The 11,619-nt window shown below is 41.4% G+C and overlaps 1 protein-coding gene across 1 annotated transcript; it reads right to left on the bottom strand.

Moving 5' to 3' along the window:
• Positions 1–288: 288 nt before the first annotated feature.
• LOC106599199 (phosducin) lies at positions 289–7,098 on the bottom strand. The gene is made up of 4 exons (XM_014190318.2): positions 7,010–7,098; positions 1,908–1,960; positions 1,533–1,666; positions 289–1,264 (listed from the first exon to the last, which is right to left on the bottom strand). The coding sequence occupies exons 2-4, from the start codon at positions 1,948–1,950 to the stop codon at positions 743–745; spliced, it is 699 nt and encodes a 232-aa protein (XP_014045793.2). The 5' UTR covers positions 1,951–1,960; positions 7,010–7,098; the 3' UTR covers positions 289–742.
• Positions 7,099–11,619: the final 4,521 nt, after the last annotated feature.

The raw sequence follows: 11,619 nt of genomic DNA, 5'->3' as shown, positions 1-11,619 counted from the left end.
TGTTTTGTTCTGTCAGATAATATCAGTCAGTTAACATGACCTTTATGAATTTATGAACAATTATTATGTACAGTGCTTTATTTGCTTGTTTTGATTACATAAATGCTTCAACATTCACAAAAAGCTACATTAGCTGATTCTCATAGAACAAAATGTGTAACATCTCCTAAGCCTGTTACCACAGACTTATTTTCAGCGTTTATCTAAAATCCCTACGAAACCCCCATTCATTTCCCTATAGGCTTGTTAATATTGATAAAACAATTAGACCGAGAAACCAACCAACACTTTCATGGGGAAATACTGCTTTTAATGACTGACTGGGGGTTAACACTTTAACCCTATTGAATTCAAACATGAAAATATAGCACAGAATGCAATGACGTTGGGTCAATAGTGATAAACAAGCCCAAGCCGTAAAAAGGGGGTTCATTGCTACAACCGCAGGATCATATACTATGTCGCCAATGCAACCTTTAACAAAGATTACAATATTATCCACTTAACAATCACACACACATAGAGAATAAAAGCATTTTATAGTGATACACACATACAGTATTGAGCTGATGTCTGGAATCTGTAGCTTTGCCGATGTTAATGTACGCTGCCTGTGATAAACTTAAACGGCCTTGACTGGATAGTGGATACTGTTAACTAAAAAGATAGCATTTACAGCAGCCTAGAAGGCTAATAGGTTCAGAAATGTGCACTGACTGTCACTGACACCCTATTAAGACCCTTATTCCACCTCCACACCTGCCTCCTCCTCATCAGGACAGGCCGCAAACTCCTTCTCGGGCAGCAGGCCGTACTCGCTGAGGAACGCCTCGATATCGGTAGCGAAGAACTCCTCGCTGAGGTGCTGTGTCATGGACAGGAAGTTGCCTAGCAGCTCGCCTGCCTTGTACACCAGAATGGTGGGCAGCACGTTGTCTGAGAAGCGCTCGCCGGCGCCTGTTGCGGCCGCCTGGATGCGGCAGAACTTGATGCTGGGGTACTCGGTGGCCAGGCAGTCCAGGCAGGAGTTGAGTGCCTCGCAACCTTTGACCCTGTCCTCATAGATGTGTACGATCACCAGGGTGAGCCGGTGCGCCTTCTCAATGACCTCCAGGAAGGCCTCGGCGCTGTCCAACTCCACCACGCTGTCGAACTTAGGGCCAAAGCTGAGACGCTCGTGCATCTCCTTCATGCACTGCTGCCGATACTTGCGCAGGCACTTCTCGTCCTCCTCTGCGATCATTTCATACTCCTGGACACTCATCTGTATGGAGACAAATGGGGTGATGGAAGAGTCAAGGCCCATGTCTAGTATGTATAGGGGTCTGAAACACAGAAATATAATTGACTTGAATGGAGGGTCTAGTCATTTTATTTCTATGGGTTAAAAATAGGTAAAGTAAACATGTTTTAATTCTCATAGGAGCTTGTAACACTTGTGTCTCCCTCTGTGGTCGAGTCACTTACTGTCTCGCCGTGTGGTTGTGGTTGAACACTGACTGACGTGTGGTTGTGGTTGAACACTGACTGACCTTGCGGTTGAGTCTGTCGGGGATGTCATCGCTCTGGGGGTTGGACATCTGTCTGAGGAGCTCCTTCTTGCTGGGAGGGGTGTCCTGGTCCTCAGACTTGAACTTCCTCCAGTCATTGATCACACCCTTGGGGCCTTGTAGATAAACCACAAAGTAGTTGAGACAAAGTTCTATATGTAATTATATGGGTTGGGAGGGGTCCATCAATAGGTGAAAACAAGAGCTGAGTTTTACAGAGAAAAAAGTCTGCATCAGAAAGACAGTTTATACAGAATTCACTCTCATTTCATGTGAGGTTTGGATTGTAAACAGTGTAGACCTATAAAGAGTCAGGTCACTAGAAGGGTTGATATTAGTTGATGATTTGTCTGTCACCTGTTTGGATTGCTGGCACCTCATCTTCATCTGGGCTTGACATAATGAACTTTCTGAATGAAGAGACAAAATAAAGTTTATCAATGAAAACCATTTTCTTATCACCATTTCCTCAAAGAGACTGGCTTGTAACAAAGCTTTCACCTTGGCAGCATTGTAGCATCACATTGGTTCATAGGTGTGCCTGGCTTGTGTGCTGTATGCAGCATGTTGAAACTGTCAGAGACATTCAGAGGGAGCCAGGCTGATGCTGTATGATCAGATTAAGATTATGTCTAATATTCAGGGTTTTCTAAAACAGAGTTAATTCATGGGTCTGCGTGGGACTACGTGTGTAAGATGCTGCTGGGAGATAAAGATAACAATGTGGCATGTATTGTTTGTATGACCTATACAGACCCCCTAAGCCACTAAGCAATAGATCAGGGAGCCAATACAACTCTTCAGGTGGATTATCTAAAGAGGCCATACAACAGCAGCTTGTTTAGACATGATGCGGCTGAGTCTGAGTAATGACAGCATTCATAGGCCTGCTCAAAACAATGCGTCAAACCTAAACCTTACTAATCTGGACCATGCCAATCCTTGTGATATACACACCCTCCCCCCAAAATCTCTCCTTCTCCATCTCCAGTGTTAGAGCAAATACAATACATCTCAATTTAACCTGAGACCTTTCTCATTTGATCTCTGTCGCTAAATTTGCTAAATTTGAAAAGCTACTTTGCCCCCCTAGGGCAACCATAAACCATAAAGCTTCTACAGAGCTGAAAATAAAACATTATCTTTGATGATAACGCTGCCAACACAACTTGCTAGATTCTTACTAAATGTGTACAGTGTGTCAATGTATTTTGGTTTGTCTTGTACATCATCATTGTGTCCAAGGTGACGTTCCAGTGCTCTAGGCACTGTGCCCGCAAGTTTGTGCTGTGCTGCAGTAAATTACAGAATAGTTTTTTTTATGTATCCATGCACAAGCAAAACATTTCAGTGGTTTCGATGATGTCGTCTTATATTGCTCCACCTAGTGCTGACTATTGCGCTGGTCATCTGAAATGATCGGTTGCAGATTTTAACGTATTTTAACCATATGAATGTGTATTCTAATCCCAGAGACATGAAACATGGTCCTGAGTACACCTGTCAGAACACAGTGACGCACAATACACGGTAAAACCATAAGCCTATAAAGGGAAAAATCTGCAGCTCAAACAATAACAAAGCCCCGCCACCGTTTAGTAAAACTTTGATGGATGTTGCTGGACAAATTTAACCACTCTCAATTTAATAGAAAGCGCTATGGGTGCAAGGACTGACTATCCATGATATAAAAATAATATTTTTAACTATGTTTTGAGGCTATATAGGGTTTGTTTACAATTACATTGTTTACAAACAATTAAGTAAAACCGGCTTGTATATTGAGTTAAGATGGGGTACGACAGTTGAACTAAGCTCCTAAGGCAGCGTTTCTTAAAGTATGGGTCGCGGACCTGTTAATGGTGGGTCGCGACGTAAATGTATAATTATTTTCTTAATTACTGGAATTTATTTGGCCAAGTGCAACTGCGCTCTCTGCTCAGCAGCAGAGGTCTCTGCTCAGTCTGGTAGCTGCGCGAGTAGGAGAGGGAGATGTCCGTGTGCTTCGCGGTTTACCGGATCTTTTTTCTGCAGTTTTGTTGGAGATCACTCCGCGACCCACACGCTGCAGCGCTGTCGTTCAAGCCACTGACTTGTAATTCCCACTCGCCATCACTCACCGCTGTCATGAAATGGACTCATGCTAGCCACAAGTTCTGACTGAGCTCAATAGTCATGAAACGCAAAAACATTGACTTTGTGTCTCTTTCATACAAACGTCGAGAAATAATGAGGAGCAACCACAATGTGTTTTGTGCTTAGTAATGAGTCTCTCAAAACGAACAAATTAATAAAACGACACGTCCTGACCAAACATCCAGGCACAACATGACAGTAAACCCAGGGAGTTATTTCAGAACAGGGCAGAATGCTTCAGGAAACAGTGCTTCGAAAGTGGAAAAGTAAGTCAACTAGCAAGGCATTGTTATAATTTTATAACAGGTGATGATATGCAGAAATAAGGGAGTACTATCTCTCATAGTAGTAGATGTTTCTCTTTCAAACAATCCCCTGGCCTTTTAACGTTACACAGCTAATGGCTAACGTTAGCCAAAGCAAGCTAACTAGCTACTGATAGTGCAACCCTAAGAAACAGTACAGATGAAAAATTCAGGCCTACTGTACATTTAGCTGTAGAAATTATTGTTGAAAACACGTCTAGGTTGGAACTGTTGCTGTTAAAATTCAAGTAATACTTTTTATTCTGAACTGGAATAAGCTGATTGAAGCAAGATGTTTTTTTTAGACAAACACACCGTTCTGGGCTGTTCATCTACAGCAGGAAGCGGTCTCCTGCCTGACTGAGAAAGCAGATGTTCTGAGCCAGTTTGGCACCACATACATATGCAAGTCAGGGTTCTCAAGTACAGAAACAGTGTCAATGCTGAGCATGACCTCAGTGTTGCACTATCAAAACTGAGCCCAGAATAGACATGCTTGTTGAAATTTTCAACCAGCCACAAACCGCTCATTAGGACTGTGTGTGTGTGTTTTCTGGTCTACATCTGTGTGATGTGATCAATCAGTTTATTCCAGTTCAGAATAAAAAAATATGTATTTTAACAGCAACAGTTCCAACCTAGACTTTCTATCAACAATAATTTCTACTGTAAGATGTACAGTAGGCCTGAATTGTTTTATCTGTACTGTTACTTCGGTTTGCACGATCAAAAAGCCTGTGTGTGTGTGTGTTCTGTTATACATCTGTGTGATGTGATCAATCTGTTTATTCCAGTTCAGAATTAAATTATTTATTGTATTTTAACAGCAACAATTCCAACCTAGACAGGTATGTACAGTGAGGGGAAAAGGTATTTGATCCCCTGCTGATTTTGTACGTTTGCCCACTGACAAAGAAATGATCAGCCTATAATTTTAATGGTAGGTTTATTTGAACAGTGAGAGACAGAATAACAACAAAAAAATCCAGAAAAACGCATGTCAAAAATGTTATAAAATTATTTGCATTTTAATGAGGGAAATAAGTATTTGACCCCTCTGCAAAACATGACTTAGTACTTGGTGGCAAAACCCTTGTTGGCAATCACAGAGGTCAGATGTTTCATGTAGTTGGCCACCAGGTTTGCACACATCTCACCAGGTTTGCACACATCTCAGGAGGGATTTTGTCCCACTCCTCTTTGCAGATCTTCTCCAAGTCATTAAGGTTTCGAGGCTGACGTTTGGCAACTCAAACCTTCAGCTCCCTCCACAGATTTTTTATGGGATTAAGGTCTGGAGACTGGCTAGGCCACTCCAGGACCTTAATGTGCTTCTTCTTGAGCCACTCCTTTGTTGCCTTGACCGTGTGTTTTGGGTCACTGTCATGCTGAAATACCCATCCACGACCCATTTTCAATGCCCTGGCTGAGGGAAGGAGGTTCTCACCCAAGATTTGACCGTACATGGCCCCGTCCATCGTCCCTTTGATGTGGTGAAGTTGTCCTGTCCCCTTAGCAGAAAAACACCCCCAAAGCATAATGTTTCCACCTCCATGTTTGACGGTAGGGTTGGTGTTCTTGGGGTCATAGGCAGCATTCCTCCTCCTCCAAACACGGCGAGTTGAGTTGATGCCAAAGAGCTCCATTTTGGTCTCATCTGACCACAACACTTTCACCCAGTTGTCCTCTGAATCATTCAGATGTTCATTGGCAAACTTCAGACAGGCATGTATATGTGCTTTCTTGAGCAGGTGGACCTTGCGGGCGCTGCAGGATTTCAGTCCTTCATGGCGTTGTGTGTTACCAATTGTTTTCTTGGTGACTATGGTCCCAGCTGCCTTGAGATCATTGACAAGATCCTCCCGTGTAGTTATGGGCTGATTCCTCACCGTTTTCATGATCATTGCAACTCTACGAGGTGAGATCTTGCATGGAGCCCCAGGCCGAGGGAGATTGACAGTTCTTTTGTGTTTCTTCCATTTGCGAATAATCACACCAACTGTTGTCACCTTCTCACCAAGCTGCTTGGCGATGGTCTTGTAGCCCATTCCAGCCTTGTGTAGGTCTACAATCTTGTCCCTGACATCCTTGGAGAGCTATTTGGTCTTGGCCATGGTGGAGAGTTTGGAATCTGATTGATTGATTGCTTCTGTGGACAGGTGTCTTTTATACAGGTAACAAACTGAGATTAGGCGCACTCCCTTTAAGAGTGTGCTCCTAATCTCAGCTCGTTACCTGTATAAAAGACACCTGGGAGCCAGAAATCTTTCTGATTGAGAGAGGGTCAAATACTTATTTCCCTCATTAAAATGCAAATCAATTTATAACATTTTTGAAATGCGTTTTTCTGGATTTTTTTGTTGTTATTCTGTCTCTCACTGTTCAAATAAACCTACCATTAACACTATAGACTGATCATTCCTTTGTCAGTGAGCAAACGTACAAAATCAGCAGGGGATCAAATACTTTTTTCCCTCACTGTAAGTGTTTTTAATGGGGAAAAATAAACATGAGAAGACATTTCTGGGTATTTCATTGTTATTTGTTTTTGTCTATATTGCATTTTTTTAGGCGTAAAGGCAATGAAATGTACCAATATTTACGTATAATTGCATGTTTTTCTAAGCTTGGGTCCCAGGAAAACACAGAATTTCTCATTTGGGTCCCAGGCTGAAAAAGTTTAAGAACCCCTGTCCTAAGGCATTTATTTATATTCTTCAAGACTCAATGGTTATACAATATATCATTAATTTATAAGTCCAAACATGGATGTAGCAACTAAGGATTCTAGCTTTAAAATCTTAAAATCTCACTCACTCTGCAGAAACAGCATAGAGTATGACAAACGTTTTTCATGTGTAATTTCTAACATTATGGACGATCACTTTAGATTTGATCACATCTTTCATGACTTATTTCTCTTCTTCAATCCCAGTGGAGAGTTAGACCACATCTTTCACTGCTCTATGTCAAATAGAATCAATATTAATCAATAGGATAGCAGACAGTCATGCTCACCTGTGTGGTTAGCTGCACTTCCTTCCTGAGTCTCCCTACTCCTGACCAGGCTGGTTATCACTGATGTGTTGCAATGGGTTTCTTCTGAGGACAGCTGGGGAAGGCTGTGCTGGATTAATTAGAGATATCTTCATAGTGACAAGTAATATGGTGACGTGTATAATAGGCTCAGGAATTAGACCTGCTCAGATAAGATTGTGTGTGTGTGTGTGTGTGTGTGTGTGTGTGTGTGTGTGTGTGTGTGTGTGTGTGTGTGTGTGTGTGTGTGTGTGTGTGTGTGTGTGTGTGTGTGTGTGTGTGTGTGTGTGTGTGTGTGTGTGTGTATAAGAGAAGAACATGGAAAGAGCAACAGATGAGCTACACTACTGGTCAAAAGTTTTAGAACACCTGCTCATTTAAGGGTTTTTCTTTATTTTTACTATTTTCGACATTGTAGAATAATAGTGAAGACATCAAAACTATGAAATAACACATATGGAATCATGTAGTAACCAAAAAAGTGTTAAACCAAGACATGGCGGTTGGAACCAAAAATCCCCAATTTGGACTCCAGACCAAAGGACAAATTTCCACCAGTCTAATGTCCATTGCTCGTGTTTCTTGGCCCAAGCAAGTCTCTTCTTATTATTGGTGTACTTTAGTAGTGGTTTCTTTCCAGCAATTCGACCATGAAGGTGTGATTCACGCAGTCTCCTCTGAACAGTTGATGTTGAGATGTGTCTGTTACTTGAACTCTAAAGCATTTATTTGGGCTGCAATTTCTGAGGCTGGTCACTAATGAATTATCCTTTGCAGCAGAGGTAACTCTGGGTCTTTCATTCCTGTGGCGGTCCTCATGAGAGCCAGTTTCATCATAGTGCTTGATGGTTTTGGAGACTGCACTTGAAGAAACTTTCAAAGTTCTTGAAATGTTCCGTATTGACTGACCTTCAGTTGTTAAAGTAATGACGGCCTGTCATTTCTCTTTACTTATTTGAGCTGTTCTTGCCATAATATAGACTTGGTCTTTTATCAAATAGGGCAATCTTCTGTACACCCCCCTACCTTGTCACTATACAACTGATTGGCTCAAACGAATTAAGAAGGAAAGAAATTCCACCAATGAACTTTTAACAAGGCACACCTATTAATTTAAATGCATTACAGGTGACTACCTCATGAAGCTGGTTAAGAGAATGCCAAGAGTGTGCAAAGCTGTCATCAAGGCAAAGGGTGGCTTTTTGAAGAATCTCAAATATAATTTTGATTTGTTTGTTTTTGGTTACTATATGATTCCATATGTGTTATTTCATTAGTTTTGATGTCTTCACTGTTATTCTACAATGTATAAAATAGTAAAAATAAAGAAAAACCCTTGAATGAGTGGGTGTTCTAAAACTTTTGACTGGTAGTGTATATTAACAGCTGTTGGGGGGGTGTAGATGGGATTTTTTTGTCAATATTTGCCCAATTCTGATATTTTTTGTCAATATTGTCTGCGTTTACACAGGCAGCCAAATATTTTTGCCAATAATTGGTCTTTTGACCAATCAGATCAGATATTTTGTCAATAATTAGGCAAAAGATCAGAATTGGGCTCCCTGTGTAAACGCAGCCTATGTGATGTGCACTTTCTCAATGTATGTGATTTTCTACACCGGCATTGTCATTCAAATGTATATTAGTGTGGACCACATCCATTCATAATCTTCAATCTGGGAACATTACATAATGTTACACAACTCAATGTTACACAATTACATAACATTACACAACTCAATGCGCACAGTTTCTCTAAAGATTGTACACCATGCAAGAACATGACTACCTCATGGAGCTACCTCAGATTGTCTGCATGCGTATATTCATAGGTTTTAAAGGCTTATAGGGTCTTACAGTGTGTATTGTGCGTCACTGGGTTCTGATAGGTGTAATGACCATGTTTCATATCTCTGGGATTAGAATGCACGTTCAGATTAGAATTTGCAGTTGAAACAAAAACAAAACAGTCACCCCGCCTATATATCAATTGATTCTTTAAGAAGATAACTTATAAATGCCTTATTAGCTTAGTTCAACTGTCATACTCCATCAGAACCCAAAATACAGTAGTTTTAACCATGTTTTGAGGCTATATAGTGTTTGTTTACAATTATAAACTGGGTGGTTCAAGCACTGAATGCTGGTTGGCTGACAGCCATGGTATATCATAACGTGTACCGCGGGTATTTTTGCTGCTCTAATTATGTAGGTAACCAGTTTATAATAGCAATATGGCACCTCGGAGGTTTGTGGTATATGGCCAATATACCACGGCTAAGGGCTGTATCCAGGCACTCTGCTTTCCGTCGTGCATAAGAACAGCCCTTAGCCATGGTATATTGGCCATATGCCACACCTTCTCGTGCGTTATTGCTTAATTACATGATCTACAAACAATGGAGTAAAGTAGGCTTATGTTGGGTTCTGATGGGTTATGGCATTTCTAAGTTATATTATTCAAGAATCAATGGGTATATATCATTAAGTCAAATAGATGTAGCAACTGCGGATTCTAGCTTTAAAATAAATGTAACAAAAATTTGCAACCAATAATTTCAGATAACCAGCGCAATAGTCAGCCCTCGGTGGAGGATAACCAGCGCAATAGTCAGCCCTCGGTGGAGGTAAAACTCTGTTGTGTTAAACTAGGGGGAAGCTTGTCCATCAGTCTCTTGCAACATCTAGAAAGGAAAATGTGAAATTCTCTGGCCTCTGTTGCAAACTTTTTATATAAAGAAGGTATCCATGAACATTCTATGCATTTTGTGAAATGTCTCATACTACAGGGATGGCATGTAGATTACAAGTTGCCGTTTCAATGCGTACCTTTCATACAAACACAAAACAACTCAATGCGCACAGTTTCTCTAGAGATTAATCAGATTGAGCCTGAGCTGTACGATGTAGTAGGGAGTAGTAGTTTCCAACAGGCCAATAATCAACATTGTTTCGACGTGGTAATGAACTACAATGACCATAATCCATTGCGCATCTACTTGTCCGGTCTATTACTTTTACGCCAGCTATGGAAGAGAGAAGAATGCGCGATTGTGAAGGTATATAGAGCAGCTGTTGCTTCGCGAGATATCTTTACCTGAAAATGCATGATCGAAGTGATTAATAGTTGGCATCATAAAAGTATGCCTTTATTTACTTTGAATAACTACAAAATAGTTATTTTATCAGACAGCATAGGCAGCAGCTCTGTAGAGATGAGATGATGACTTGGAATGATTTTTTAAATTCTTATTATTTCACTTTTATTTAACCAGGTAGGCCAGTTGAGAACAAGTTCTCATTTACAACTGCGACCTGGCCAAGATAAAGCTAAGCAGTGCAACAAAAACAACAACAGAGTTACACATAAACAAACATACAGTCAATAACACAATAGAAAAATCTATGCACAGTGTGTGCAAATGTAGAAGAGTAGGGAGGTAAGGCAATAAATAAGCCAAGGAGGCTAAATAATTGTATTGCGTGCTACGGGTGGGTGTTGCTATGGTGACCAGTGAGCTGAGGTATGGTGGGGCTTTACCTAGCAAAGACTTATAGATGACCTGGAGCCAGTGGGTTTGGCGACGAATATGAAGCGAGGGCTAGCCAACGAGAGCATACAGGTCATAGTGGTGGGTAGTATATGGGGCTTTGGGGACAAAACGGATGGCACTGTGATAGACTACATCCAGTTTTATTAGTAGAGTGTTGGAGGCTATTTTGTAAATGACATCGCCGAAGTCAAGGATCAGTAGGATAATCAGTTTTACGAGGGTATGTTTGCCAGCATGAGTGAAGGAGGCTTTGTTGCGAAATAGGAAGCCGATTCTAGATTTAACTTTGGATTGGAGATGCTTAATGTGAGTCTGGAAGGAGAGTTTACAGTCTAGCCAGACACCGAAGTCAGAACCATTCAGAGTAGTGATGCTAGTCGGGCGGGAGGGTGCGGGCAGCAATTAGTTGAAGAGCATGCACTTAGTTTTACTTGCATTTAAAAGCAGTTGGAGGCCTCGGAAGGAATGTTTGTATGGCATTGAATCATGTTTGGAGGTTTGTTAGCACAGTGTCCAAAGAAGGGCCAGATGTATACAGAATGGTGTTGTTTGCGTAGAGGTGGATCAGAGAATCACCAGCAGCAAGAGCAACATCATTGATATATACAGAGAAAAGAGTCGGCCTGAGAATTGATCCCTGTGGCACCCCCATAGAGACTGCCAGAGGTCCGGACAACAGGCCCTCCGATGTGACACACTGAACTCTATCTGAGAAGTACTTGATGAACCAGACGAGGCAGTCATTTGAGAAGCCAAGGCTATTGAGTCTGCCGATAAGAATGCGGTGATTGACAGAGTCGAAAGCCTTGGCTAGGTCGATGAAGACGGCTGCACAGTACTGTCTTTTATCGATGGCGGTTATGATATCATTTAGGACCTTGAGCGTGGCTGAGGTGCACCCATGACCAGCTCGAAAACCAGATTGCATAGTGGAGCAGGTACGGTGGGATTCAAAATGGTCAGTGATCTGTTTGTTAACTTGGCTTTCGAAGATTTTTAGAAAGGATGGATAGAGGTCTATAACAATTTGGGTCTAGA

Source organism: Salmo salar, chromosome ssa03, assembly GCF_905237065.1.
Source record: "Salmo salar chromosome ssa03, Ssal_v3.1, whole genome shotgun sequence".
Classification (NCBI taxonomy): Eukaryota; Metazoa; Chordata; class Actinopteri; order Salmoniformes; family Salmonidae; genus Salmo; species Salmo salar.
This window is presented reverse-complemented; position numbering and strand designations above follow the sequence as displayed.